The sequence below is a fragment of the Panthera onca genome, chromosome A2 (genome assembly GCF_046562875.1).
Source record: "Panthera onca isolate mPanOnc1 chromosome A2, mPanOnc1 haplotype 2, whole genome shotgun sequence".
NCBI lineage: Eukaryota > Metazoa > Chordata > Mammalia > Carnivora > Felidae > Panthera > Panthera onca.
The window spans coordinates 19,618,774-19,632,589 of record NC_138340.1 but is presented as its reverse complement, the minus strand read 5'-3'; the positions used below and the strand labels follow the sequence as shown (position 1 = coordinate 19,632,589).

Here is a 13,816-nt window from a genome sequence, read left to right as displayed (position 1 = left end):
GAAGTCCCAGAGGTAGATTTGGGGCTGGGTTCCTTATCCCTCTGGCAACTTCAAGTATTTCTCTCCTTCCTGATGGCTAAGTATGCTAGGGTAGCACATGAGTGCTGGGCACTAGCCATGCACCAGGCAGCTCACTAAGCACTTCACACACAGCATCGGCCCGGAGCCCCAAGATGACTCCCCAGGGTGGGCACTACCTCCTCACTGCAGTTGAGGAAATGAGGCAGGAGAGCTTGGGGACTTGTCCAAGGTCGCCAAGCTAGGAAGGAGTCTATATCTCAGGAGTGCTGGCTTCTCCCTGCCTTCTACCATCTTCCCCCCTCCTCCATACCCTGAGGGGACGGGAGGTGGAGGAGGGAGAGCTGCAGGTGCCAGATGAGCTCTTGGAAAACTGGGAGGTTTCAAGATAGGAGCTGAGGGAATATGCCAGAGTCAGGGCCCCCCCCCCCCCGCCCAGGCTGCCCGCAAGGGCTCCCGAGGGCAGAGGGTGCTCTGCTGCCGGAATAGTCAAAAGACAGTCTCCAGCGTCCCGCCCCCTTCCCTCCCCGACATTCTCGCTGCCAAATGAAATCTGGCAGCTTCTGAAAATAGCTCAGTGCTGCAGCAGGCTCTCTGCCCGCCCTTCAGCAGGCTGGCATGCAGCTGGGGGTGGCCACTGTGGGCAGACACTGGTGCACGCGGGGCCTGGGGGTGGGTGTCACACACACAGTGCACTGGGCACCCCAGAGCTGGTGGCATGAGACAGCTGCCATTCCTCCACTCCTCTGACCTTTCCACGCCTGGCAAGGCCACAGTGGCCCTGGAGTCAGCCTGGCATGTTTACCAAGCCTGAAGGGGGTGCAGTCACTAGTAGGTGTGAGCAACTGCCCTTGGGCCACTTTTGTCCACTCATGTAGACAGAGAAACCTAGGAACCAGGAGAAAATGCCAAAATGGTGTTTATTAATATCTAGATGTAAACCCCAGTGGTGTTTTCCTATCTGATGTGGTCTAGGGCTTCCCAGCCAGAGAGAGGGGTCAGGAACCAGGATGTGTATCAGGCACTTGTCAGGTCCATATCTGGCACTGAGAACCCTGAGGCTACTCTGGGCAGTGTGGGCCTGGGTAAACCTGGACCAGCAAGGAAGGTCCTCTCTTGTCCCACTCAGGCTGAAGCCAGGACCCAGAACCAGACCTTCTAAGCATTGCTCAGCAACCCTCTACTGCCTCAGGTCTGACCTGGAGTGTAGAAAGAGACCCCTGATTAACGGGAAGCCTCTTGGTCCTGTCCTCAGCCATCCACCCTCAAAAAAGTACACCAAGAGACAGTCCCTGCCATCAACCAGGACAAGGTGGAGGATGAACTGTTACAGAGAGAAGCTTTCCTGCCTGGGATCCGGTGAGTGGGTGGGGGCAGGAGAACTGTGCTGGCTTTTGTCACAGTGACAGTTTCCAAAGTAGAAAAGGGTTAAAAATACCTCCCACCCTCCCCTGAGATGAGAAGCCACTCTTTGGGTAAGGGGTAGTAACAGGATCACTAGGCCCAGGGACTCTGCAGAGAGAGAGCTCCAAGGGGCCTGTGGGATGGGGTTGCAGCAAGATAGGGCTGGACCCCCCAGCAAGGCAGGCAGACTGACCTTGGTGCCTCGAGGAGACCAAAGGGAGGAATCCTGAGAGGGGCAAGTAGTGTGAGGGAGACAAACCTCTCCAAGGAGACAGAGGTGGACCCTCCATTGGCCCTTCTCCCTCCCTTACTCTCTTACTCAGCATTCAGAGACAGCAACTCGGTCCCTGGTCACCATAGCAACCAATGGCCAGATGCCTTTCCCAAGGCCAGGCCCATCTGCCTACCCTACAGAGGGGGTATCTCCATGGGAGGAGGGAAGTCTGCCACAACCCCTAGTGGCCTAGAAGTCTAAGGCCATGTCCCAGCGCAGAACAGACCTATGTCTCACTGGGGCCACTCTGGCCAAAGTCTCTGCAGCTGAGGCAGGTGGCTCCCTAACTCCCAGGCTCTGGGCCCTTTCTAATGAGGTTTGGAGTCAAGGTCTCCCATCCTGATGTTCCAAGTGACAAATTAAAACACAACAAAAAACGATCCTTTTGTTACAAATAATGACCTCAGGCCCTCTGGGTCAGGGCCACAGCATACTCGGATCTATACGCCACACCAAGAGGCCCAGCTCATCCAAGGCCCCATGAGCTACTGGTTGTTGCAGCCCTGTGAGGCTGAGGAGCTGCCTGCCTGCTTCTTTCTCCGCTTGTTGAGCAGTCGATTGTTAGAGGTCTTCAGGTCCTTGATCTGCACCTGGTCATAGTCCACACGCATGGTTGCCAGGGCACTGGTCATCTCCTCCTGTGGACAGATACCCACGGAGGTCAGGACACACTGGCCTCAAGAACCATCACCCTCCTGCCTCTAGCCCCTTACTAATGTCAATGAGGGCAGTGACAGCCTTTATTGCCCAAGCGCCCAGCACTGGGCCATCCCCTTGTGTCACATAATCCTCACTACAGTCCTTTCTGGTGGACCCTGAGCTTATCCACTAAGGCACAGAAAGTATAGTGACTCCCTGGGACCACACTAGTGTAAGTAGGAGAGGGACCTTGGCTAATGTCACCTGCTAAGAACCATAGGCCTGCAGGGGACATCATCTTGAAAGGCACCCAGGACATGAAGCTTGAAGATTGTGTCCAGGGTATCCTGGGGCTCTGAGCTGCTGTCCCATGTGCTCAAACCTGGCTTCCGCTAAGTCTAAAACCAGGCTGACCGCTCTCCAAAATAGAAACTGTAGGGGGGTTATGGCCAAAGCCCCTTCACTAAGCCCCTGGCCCAAAGTCCCCGTGAGCCAGGAGCACCATCCTGAATGCAATAGCACAGCCCAGTGCTCTGAGTGCCACAGTTGGACACCAGTGCAGTCAGGTGTCCTGTGTCTAGGCATGGGGGAGGGGCTGATGACGCAGGATCTTGGTAGCCACCACCCTGGAGTCCCTTTTTCCAAACCTCAGGAAGCTGTAAGGAGACTGAGGCAGCATCCACCTACCTTGACCTCATCCCAGTGGTCTCTATCCTCCTGAAGCACTCGGGCCGTGTGGAGTGGGGTCTGTGGCACCACCATCGATTGCTGGAATGAGCCCCAAGCCCATGGATTAGAACCTGCAGGCACCTGGGACAGCACTGGCTCCCCACCCCACCCCCTTTCTTCCTGTCTTAGATGGGACATCCAAGGCTCAGGGAGGCAAAGGAGCCTGACTGAAGCAGTGGCAAAGTCAGGCTGTCGGTGGGGTCCTATCACACATCTGTGGCCTGCCCCAGGACCTCCAGAGACATCACCCTCCTGCCTACGGCCCCACTCCAGCTTGCCACTCTGCCCACCAAAGGGCACAGAGGCACTCACATTGATCCAGGGATGGTTCATGAACTGTGTGATGGTCAGCCTCTCTGTGGGGTCTGTCTTCAGCAGGAGGCGGATCAGCTGCTTGGCTAGAGGAAGAATGGGGAGTGGGGAAGTTACAGAGTCCCTCAGAGTCAGTCCCCCACCCCGCTCTACATGTGCCCCTAGATTCCTAACCCATAGAAACAGTGAGCTAATAACTGTTTCTTGTTTTAAGCTACTAAGTGCTGGGAAGAGCTCATTAAATAGCCATAGAGAATGGATATAGGGTCCTCAAAGGGAAAATCTTAATAAGGGACAGGAGTTAGAGGAAACTTTGAGGAGGTGAGTTTTGAACCCATTTGGTAGATATAGAAACTGAGGTTCAGAAAGTTTGGCTAACCTTCCTAGGGCCACACAGCTGGGATATGGGATATGAGATGTCACACACACAAGATCTGAACGTAGGTTGCTTTGACACCAAAGTGGTATCTCCCAGAATGAAGGCTGATGGGGTCCAGTGGAGCAAGCTCACCATCCTCAGAAACCTCCGACCACTCAGGATTGGGGAAGCCATACTGTCCCAGGCGGATCCTCCTCTTCATCCCTGGGGAGATGGCCTGACCCGTGTTGGAGTAGAAGGGCGGGAAGCCACACAGGCTGCAGGAGAGTGGAGGTCATTCAGCACAGGTGTGAGGGCAGCACCAGGGTGGACCCATTCCCCTCCCCAAATCCCTGACTGAGAAGACAGGCAGCCACTATGGCAGCCACCTTGGCAAGAATACCAGCCCTCTGGACTCTGGGGTCATGCTAGGAATGCCATCTGCCCTTGGCAAGGAGAGACCTTCAGGCAGCCTGAAGGAGGGGTGTCCCCTGACCAGAAGGGAAGGGCAGCCTGCATGAAGAATGACCCACTCAAGGTTCACCAAAGGTTTGAGGGGGGGCAGAGCAGAAGTGGTTCTGAGGATATGAGGAGGTAGTATAGGGGTGAAGGTGGTGGTACTCACAGGATGTACATGATGACGCCCAGGGACCACATGTCACACGACTTGTCATACTTCTCTGGACCCAAGACTTCAGGAGCTAGCAGGGCAGAGGGCACAGGAGGGCTCTCAGACCAAAGGTCTTGGAGCCCAGATAGGAGCCTGAAGCCTGAGAAAGGTGGGGAGCAGGTGCCTGGGCTGGGGGGTGGGGCAGAGCAGACTGGTGTCTGGCACCTTCTGGGAAGGCAGCATGTGTGTGAAGTTGGGGGAGGAAAAACGGCTCCCAGAAAAAATAAACCCGCTTTTAGGCTGGGCTGTAAAGAATGATAGCTTCCTAGCTTCTTCGGGCCAATATCAGCCTTGGTGAGGGAGGAGAGGGAGAGAAGGTCAGTCTGGGATTTGGTGGAGTCCAGCCACAGGTGAAGGGCCTCAGCCCACCAGCTGCTCTGTGTCCCTTGTCTCCCTAAATGTACAGCCTAGATCACGGGCAAGGAGGGGCCAAGGGTAGGGCTCTGGTTTCCACTTTCAGCTTGGCTACCATCCCATGGGGCCTTGTTCTTCCCACCTGTGCAATGATGGGCAAGCCAGAAGATTTCCAAGCCAAAATACTGCAAAACACATCCTGGTAAACAGGATACCGTTTCAGCTGTCTCAAGGGTTCCCCACCCCTTCAGCAGCTCTCTTGGAAGGCCTCCCTGAGAGAAAAGAGCCCTCTGTAAATAGAGTCATCACCCCTCTCTCACAGTAGGGACACTTTCCAGATCTGGGCTTCCCACTCACAAGGGAGCAGGGAGCTTCTCTGGAAGCATGAGTATGTGACACCCCCAAATCCCGTCCATGCCCTGGTCTAAGGGACCCTCTCCCTCAAGACAAGTGGCTGGTGCCCTGTATCCTTCTAATGTAATAGGGGAGGACTGCCTACTTTGTGAATATGAATCCCAGGAAGATAAAAACTGGAGAAAAACAACCTCGGTTGGGCTCCGTCCCGAGCTGATGGCAGCCTTTTATCACGTATATATTTAGAGCTGCTGTGATGTCATTCAGCTCACAGGCCACAGCCAGAATTTTCCTGGATCTATTTTCAAAAGCAGAAGCTGAAGTTTGGGAGAATATTTTTGCAGCCTCCGGCCCCCCACGTCACCGCCTCCATAGAATCCTTTCCTCCCTCCTTACTGGGCTTTAACCCTTTGGCTTCTGCAACCCATAGGCTGCCCCACACCACAGCAGGGTCCAGTGGGAGTAGGGACATACAAACCATATCCCAAGGACTCACCCACATAATAGGGAGTGTAGCAGGGTGTCTGCAGGGCATTTTGGGTGGTCTCCTTGGCAAAGCCAAAGTCAGTGAGCTTGAGTACTGCATCTTTCTCCTTGGACGTGTAGAGCAGATTTTCAGGCTGGGCCAGGAAGATAAAACATTGGTCTGGAGTTAGGCACCAAGCAGGGGCAGAGTCCCAAAATGATCTTCAGGCAGACTTCCTTCACCCCAATCCATTCAGGAGGAACCAGCTCCATCTCACTAAAAAGACTGGGGCCCTGGTTACCAACAATGTGGGCCAAATATGGAGAAGACCAAGGTGGCTGGGAGGTAACGCCTCCTTTCGCAGAAGGGAAACAGAGGCAGGTGTTCAGCCAAAGCTGTGAAAAGCCAAGTGCCACACAGAGCCCAGGGGCAGGAACTTTGGAGCCTGTGTTGGTAATGCTGCCATGAAATACCAAAATGAAGGTTCTGGGGCAAGGTAGGTTGTCATGTTGCCAAGCCCATGTCCTGTGCCCAACCTGGAACAAGCGAGCAGGGCAGCCCTGCCCGAGGTTGCTCAGGAAGAAAGCCCCCACCACTTAGGCCCCAGGAGCTGCACAGAGGCTGTTCTTCCTGGTTGCAAAGCACAGAGAGCCTGAGGAAAAGAGAAGCGGGGAGGTCTGCATGGAGGAGGCAGTCCTGAAGCTGGTTTTTAATGAATAGGTAGGACCTAGGGCTCTGGAGGAAAGGAGAGACCCTCAAGCAGAGCTGGGGTAAAAGGACATGGTATTGGATGGAGTTCCAGTTTGGAGCCAGTGAAAGCTTTTTCTCCAGTTCTATTTGAGATGATCTGATCTTGGATTGGGATGAAAGCAGGAAAGCATGTTTAGTTTATTCAAGGGAGTCACCTCTAAAGAAGGTTTTTCTCTCCTTGGGAAAAAAAGGAAGCCAGGGCCAAAATAAAGCAAGGGTTCAGAAGGTGAGTCTGTCCTGGCTCCATGTGTATCCAGAATCAAAAGATAAATGGACTGGCAGTACTCAGCCAGAGGAGGAGCCTGATATTGTAGCTGGGCCCTCCACTCCTCTCTGCCCAGTCTCAGGAGGAAGTAAGCCTCAGGGTGATGCTCTAAGCCTGAGGTAGAGGGCTCAGGACTCACAGATTCTGCTCTGATGGTGGTTGGCACGTGTATACATATGTGTGTGGGACTGCCTCATGTGGTTTGCATTTTATGCATCCAATCCTGATGACCTATAGGACCCAGTCCTCCCTAGATAGGACATTTGGAGAGCTGAGCCTCTAGAAAGTGTCTGAATCCCATCCACTGAAAGGGCAAACAGACCCAGGAGCTGGGACTACTTCAACTGGTTCCTCCTTGCCTCCCAGCAAATGGCTTCTTTCCCTTAAAATGCTGGCGTTAGAGGACCTAATCTACGAAAACTATGGCTGTTACTTCACAGAAGCCACAACAGTGTCAGGCAGTCCCTGTCTGAGACCTGGTACATTGCATGTTCATAAAAGTCCTTGCTGAAAGAAAGAATGAATGAATCCCAGTGTGGCATCTGTGCAGGCTTAGGCAAGGTACAATCTCTCTCTGAGACCTGTCTTCCTCATCTGTAAAATGGGTAATGGCTCCTATCTCACAGGGTTATATGAGAATTAAACAAGATGCTTGTCAGTGTCTACTGGCTTGAGGCAAGCACTCATTTCTGCTTAAGCCTACTGGGATTACACAGTGTTTAAAAGAAACAAGGAGACCCATCTAGCTAGAGCAGAAGGAATATGCTGAAACCATGGGAGAAGTGGCTGAGAAGAGCAGTCTGGGCCAGGGGGCAGAGGCTTTGAATGCTGATCAAGGAAACTTGCCTCCATCAAGTGGGTACTGGGAGCCATTGAGGCTTGTGTACTCCCTTCCCTGGTCCCCCAACCTGGGTCCTAGAGCCTCACCTTGACGTCTCGGTGGGCGATGTTCCGGCTGTGCAGGAACTGGATGGCAGTGCCAATATCCCGCATGATTCCTGCAGCTTCTGCAGACATAGAGGAGGGGGCAGTGATGCCAGTCAAAAGTCGAGCAGCCTGGGGCCCCCACCCTATCACCCCCCTGGAATAGCACAAGATGGTGATAGCAGTCCTGCCACCCAGGACACCCATCCTATACCCTCACCCCCATTCTCTTAATTTCCTCTGGAGGTAGAAAGCACAGTCCCCCTCTACCTCCTTCCTCAGGCCTGGGCTACCTCTTCCCAGCTGAGATGCTCATTGGCACCAAGAGGCTTTGAGGCCTCCATCCCAAAGCCATGAAGAGTCCATCTCTGACAAGGTATTTTGAACTCATGGAAGTCCTTGGGAGGATGAACACTCTATCCCACCATCTCTTATTCAGCTGCATAGACTGAGGCACAGAGAGGAGCAGGGCCTTGCCCAGCATCACACAGCAACTTTTTGTGACTCATCTCAGTTGGAACACCCCCTCTGGTCCAGCTGCATGCACATACCTCTCTCAGTGAAAGCCTGGTCGCCACGCTCCTGAATCCGGCTGAATAGCTCACCACCTTCCATGCTAGAAGAGAAAAGTGACTGTAAGCAGGGAGCGGGCTAATCAAGTGTCAGCCTGCCCCTGCTCTGAATCACAGGCCCAGACCTCAGGCCCTGCCGCTCTACCCCTGGAAACAGTCAGCATCAGCCTCCTCGTGCCTTGAAGAACTTGGTGCGTAGTGGGCCATCAGCTTGGGTGGGTTTAACTGGACTCTTAGAAATAGGGTGGGCTCCCCAGGGATCCTCACCAGGATCACTGCCCCCATCTGGTTGAGGCTTGGGCAGCCCAACCCTCCATCCAAGCCTCAGCTTCTTCATATAAGGGAGGAGATGTCAATTGTCATCATCATGACAACAGCTTTCTGAACACCTACAGGGTGTTGTACCCTGGGCAAACCCTTCACGTGCACTGCTATGTGACCCAGGGCTGGTCCCTTTACCTCTCTGTGCCTCAGCTTCCTCTTTTGTAAAATGGGATTTATAGCACCAGTGTCACAGAGTCGCACAGATTGAATAAGCAATACACATGGAGCATTTAGAATGGAGTCAGGTACAGGGTGAATACTACATTTAGATCTTCCTCCACATTTTCCATGGCAGTTACAAAAATTCAGAGAGGTTAAGGGCTATCTAAAATCACACAGCCAGTGGGTGGTAGAGCCAGAATCTGAACCCCAAATCTGACTCAAGAGCTGCTAACCTATAGGATAAGGGAGGACTTAAAGGTAGGTGGGGAGGAGCTTGAGGTGTAGACATGAGGCCCAGGGTCTGAGGAAGGCTAGGGTTGAGCCACAGTGCTATTGGGAGAAGCTCAAGGTAGAAGAGGCCACTGGCTCCCAGTATCTGGAGGGACCACAGGAGTACAAATCGAGGAGGTGACTGTGTGTGTCCTGCTTCCCCCACAAATCTCCCCTGACCCACAATCAGGACTTGGCAGCTTTCTCTGACAACTCTTCCAGCCCCTCTTCCCAAAGTGAAATCACACTCAGGGAAGCCAAATTGGAGCCCCCATGGTTCCCTTCCCATCCTTGTGGGAACGGCCTTGTGGCTAGCAGCTGCACAGCTCTATGGGCAATGCCTGAAGCTGCCCCTCCATTACTCCTCAAGGGCTGGAGTGCCTCCCATAGCTGCTATCTGAAGAGCAGAGAGGGCCCCTAGAAGAATGGTGGGAGCCTGGGGGCCACAGGACTACCAATGAGGCCAGCATACCATTCCATGATGATGAGCAGACAGCGCTTGCTGTGATGCATGTTCTCATACACGTCCAGGATGCGCACGATGTGGGGGCCTCCTGAGGCCTGCCAGTGGTGGTCCACCTCCTGCCGGGCCTTGGGGCTGTCATACAGGAGCTGAGGGCAGGTAGGCACAGAAAGTGTCAGGCTCACAGCCCACTTCTCCAGCAGCCACCCAGATAGTGCCACTGCCCTCACTTTGCAGACAAGAATACATAAGCTCAGAGAGGCCTGTGACCTGCCCAAAGTCACCCATCTTATAAAGGGCAGAATGAGGATTTGAATCTAGGTTTCTCTGATTTGTGGTCCAATGGCCACAGGAAGCCCCTGGGGGTAGCTGACAGCTTAGAAAGACTCAGAGGCTAGAGAAGCCCTGCATGCCTTCTCCAGGGCAGCCAGGGAAGTGGGAGTTGAGTGGGCTTTGTAAGCAAATCACACATCAGGTATGAGACCCCAGGTCAGGGGCCACACATCCCTCGAGCTGCACTTTTGCAATGTTATGGCATAAGAGTTGTAGACCCATAGGTAGTGTCTGGGGGCAGGGGGCACCCTAGTTGAGGGAGGTAACATCCTGGTCAGGTGAGGCCTGAGTTTGGGGCTGAATTCTCCCAGTGACTCAGTGTGACCTCAGGCAAACATTCACAGCTCCAAGCCAAAGCCCACAACTCAGTAAAATGGAGTAATAACAGAGTCATCCCTACAGGATGCATCACAGCAAGGCAGGTGGCGGGTGGGCGGGCATCAGGATCCTCATTCAGGTTAACTCAGCCCTAGGCTATGGCTGCCAACCATAATGCCAGTTGCTGGAAATGAGCAAGGCCCCCCGGAGTGGTCCTGCTCAGAGGAGGTATAGGGGAGGAGGAGAAGTCAGCATGCGGGGTGAGGTGGTCCAGAATGTGGAGAACAGGGACAAACCATCTCCCCACAGGGCTGCTCACCTGAGACCCAGCCCCATTTGTTTCCTAGTTGATCAGGGTTGAGGACCAGGGTCAGAATTCAAGCCTACAGCTCAGAGCAGTTTCATCTTGCTCAGTACCTGCAGGACACTGTACCATCCCTGGCCTTGCCTTCTCCTCTGCAGGGCACTGTGAAGAACAGCTCTGGGACCTAGCTCTCTAGGCTAAGGTAGACAGGAGCACAGAGGAAGGCAGTAGGCTCTCATGCCTGCTGCCCCATAGCTGTTCCCCCATTTCTGCAGCAGCTAACCACGACCTAGCCTGGGGGTGCAGGGAGCTGGGCAAGCCCCTCCACCAGTTTTGGGGTCCTTGCTCCATTAACCAGTCCAGGGTGGGGGTGTGCATGGAGGCTGCTGTAGGCAGACTCCCAGCCTGGAAACCATGGGTCCTTTGCTCACGCTGCCTTTGCCTCCCAGAACATCCCTCAGTTCTCTGCCCACACAGCTCCTGAGTACCAGACTCTTGCTTGCAGTGCTGAAGGCAGGGGCTCAGTCACTCCCACTCACCACACTAGCTGAGGTGGCTGTAGCCAGGGGTACCCCAGTTTTAGCCACAGGACCCAAGATGTACCATCCTCCATCCCTGCTCTGTTCCCTCTACACCTCTTTTCTGTGTGGCCTCCTTACACTTCTCCCTGCCCCTTGCTATCTCTTACCCAGTCTGGTCTGACTTGATTGTGTCCTGGAGGGGTCTTCAGACTGGCTCCAGGACCCCCTCTTCACACTGCCCTGCTACTAGCATCTCACTCCTACACCAGAGTCCTCTCTCTTCTCTCATAAAATCCCAAGTGCACAGCTGGAACACTCCTAGTGAGGTCCTCGGCCCTACCTATCCTTGCCCCCACCCCTTAAATCCCCTCCCCCATGGCTCCAAATAATAGCCACCACCTCCCCTGCCATTCAGGGCTTGTCTTCCTCTCATTGCCTGCTACCTTTGGCTCCCAACCCTTCCTGTTCTGGTCAGAATAATGTACTTACCAGGCCCAAACAGCCTTACTCTATGCCTATGCCACATGCACCATTGCCCCTCTCCTTCCCCATTGGGCCAACTCCCTCTTTTTGAGGAAACTTCTGGGCTCAGCTCAAATGTCTCCTTGTCTGCAAAGACCTCCCAGCACCTCCCCCTGTGGTTTTTGCCTCTGTACCTCCAATCAGGCTGAAAGCAGTTTTAGAGAAGAGGCAGGGCAGGTCCAGCTGCAGGTCCCTGGCTGGGGCCAACAGAAAACACTGAGCTCCTGAACAAACAAAAGACGGGCGGGTGCGCACAGTGCTAGAAGGGAGGTGTGGGAGAGAGAGGGGGGAAGGGAGTGGATGGCCAAGGAGGGCCAGAGGGCCTGATGGCCTAAGACTGTACCCTGTGCTTTGCTGAGGTGGAGGAGCAGGTGGAGTTGCCCTGAGTTGGAGCCTCTGAATGGCTCCCACCCTACTCAGTCCATATTTAGGAACCCATTTCCCACACGGATTAAAATAGTCCTTTTCTGAGTGCCAAGGCCCTGAGAACAGGCACAGGGGTGGAGATATGGCTGCCCCCAGAAGACACAATAAATGCCTCCACTGACTTCTCTGCAGGGAAGATCACAGGGGCCAGAGCCGTGGACCTGGTCCCACCCAGGCCCAGCTACCAAGAAATCTCCTGGGCTGTCACTCTTAATCCCTTGGGTTGGCTTTGAGTGTGGCCCCAAACCTCTTAGAGCCTCAGTTTCCTCATCTTTCTTCTCCATAGCCAGAGCCTTCTCCTCTTCCAGGAGTCCCCCCAATGTCACCTCTTCTCAGAAGCCCTCCCTGACCACCCCGACTAAAGAGGACCTCAAGAGTTCCGCATTCTCCCTTCACCCTTTTTCTTTTTTTATACATGTGTTTTGCTCATTAAGGTATACTTCACATACAGTAAAATGCACAGGCCTCAAGAGCCCAGCTCAATGAGTTTTGACAGCTGCACACCCCCGTGACCCACACCCCCATCAAGATAGAAACACTTCCAGCTCCCCAGCAAGCTCCCACGTCATCACCCTTTTTACCTCCCTCCTGTGCAGCACTGGCTCACAACCTACAATTAGCTTGTTCCTTTGATAACTCTTTAAACAAACACACACATATAGATATTGCACTTTCAATGTGGCTGGCTCTGTTCTGAGCACTTTATAAATGTTAGGAGCAAGGGGTTTTGTTATCACCATTCTTTAGCTGAGAAATGGAGGCACAGAGAGGGAAAGTAACTGGTCCCAGGCCACACGGCTGATTCCCCAGCCAGGCTGCACCATGCTGCCTCCCTCATGAGACTGTGGGCCCACAAGAGCATGGCCAATCTGCCTGGTCACCTGTGGGTCCCTGTTTCTGGGCCTGGCACAGAGCACTGGCTCAGATAATACTTGTATATTTATTGAACAAGTAAACCTAGAAAGTAGAGCTAAGAGGATGAAACCCTCACAACTCACCATGAGGACAGAATAAGATTAAATTGAGGAGGACCCAGGAAAGCTCAACAAATGGTGAACCAGATTTTACCACCTCTTCCAAGGAGCCCATCCTGACTGCTCCAGCCCACAGGCTATTGCTATAAACTGGCTTCAGTCATGCAGGTACATGAGTCCATACAATCCTTCATAAAAGATGTCTCCAAGCAAGAGCCCCTTTTTCCCAGGCATAGAAATGAGCACAGGGGTAAGATATAGGAGGCTCAGGTTCTACTCTTACTCTCAGTGTGACCTTGGGTGGTTCCTTTGCGTCTCTGGGCCTCAGTTTCTCACAGAGGGAAACTATGGGGTTTGGGCTAGATTGGGAGAAGGGAACCTCTCAGAGGTTCAGAGATGCAAAGGTCAGAAGCTCCTTGCAAAGTAACTACCATAGCCCCACTCCTACATCACTGCCTTCATGGAGCGGCCCCTGAGTCTCCACGGACACCTATCCAAATACCTGAACCTCATGGGGGCCACCTGGTCCCTAGTCACAACCAGGAAGAAAAGAAGGGGGGTAGTCACCTCAGCAGATCCCCCACCCTTGCCTCACTCCCATCCCATGTCCCCTGGACCTCCCAGCGGTCCACCAAAACTAAGTGTCAGTGATGGTTCCTGGGCAGCTCCAGCTATGCCCAGCAGGCACCCACATACCTGTGAGACGGAACCCTGGCTTTCTCCTAAGGGTGGGCTCCTGGCTGTACTTGAGGTGAGGGCCCCCACCACAGGTAGATGAGCATCAAATCTGAGATGACATATCCTTGAACAAATGACACCGCTCTAGACTCAGGCTTTGATGAAGCTGTTTCCACCTCTCCCTTCTCCCTCACTCTCCATTGCCAAATTGTCCCCAGACCCTACAGCCAAATGGCCAAGATCCCTGCCAACCCCAGCAGACAGTAGACCCTGACAAAGGTTGAGGCAGCGGGGCCCATGCCCCTCCAGCGGCACCAGGTGGAATGGGGGCCTTGGGACTGGCCAGGCTCCCTCTCTCCCTCCCTGCTGTGTTCCGTCCCAGCCAAGGACAGGCTTCACGTGTAGATGGAGGAGGTCCTGAGTTCAGGAGCT

General features: G+C 53.8%; 1 protein-coding gene across 2 annotated transcripts in view; it reads right to left on the bottom strand.

Moving 5' to 3' along the window:
- Positions 1 to 919: 919 nt before the first annotated feature.
- MAPKAPK3 (MAPK activated protein kinase 3) overlaps positions 920 to 13,816 on the bottom strand; it is a 28,477-nt gene continuing 15,580 nt past the window's right edge. For both annotated transcript variants that reach the window (XM_078443050.2, XM_078443049.2), the window contains exons 3-11: positions 9,318 to 9,457; positions 8,069 to 8,133; positions 7,521 to 7,600; positions 5,609 to 5,732; positions 4,360 to 4,435; positions 3,888 to 4,012; positions 3,377 to 3,462; positions 3,023 to 3,103; positions 920 to 2,334 (exon numbers count right to left, since the gene is read on the bottom strand). In XM_078443050.2, the coding sequence (XP_078299176.1) occupies positions 2,182 to 2,334; positions 3,023 to 3,103; positions 3,377 to 3,462; positions 3,888 to 4,012; positions 4,360 to 4,435; positions 5,609 to 5,732; positions 7,521 to 7,600; positions 8,069 to 8,133; positions 9,318 to 9,457 (930 nt within the window). In that variant the 3' untranslated portion in view covers positions 920 to 2,181. The remainder of the gene's footprint in view (positions 2,335 to 3,022; positions 3,104 to 3,376; positions 3,463 to 3,887; positions 4,013 to 4,359; positions 4,436 to 5,608; positions 5,733 to 7,520; positions 7,601 to 8,068; positions 8,134 to 9,317; positions 9,458 to 13,816) is intronic.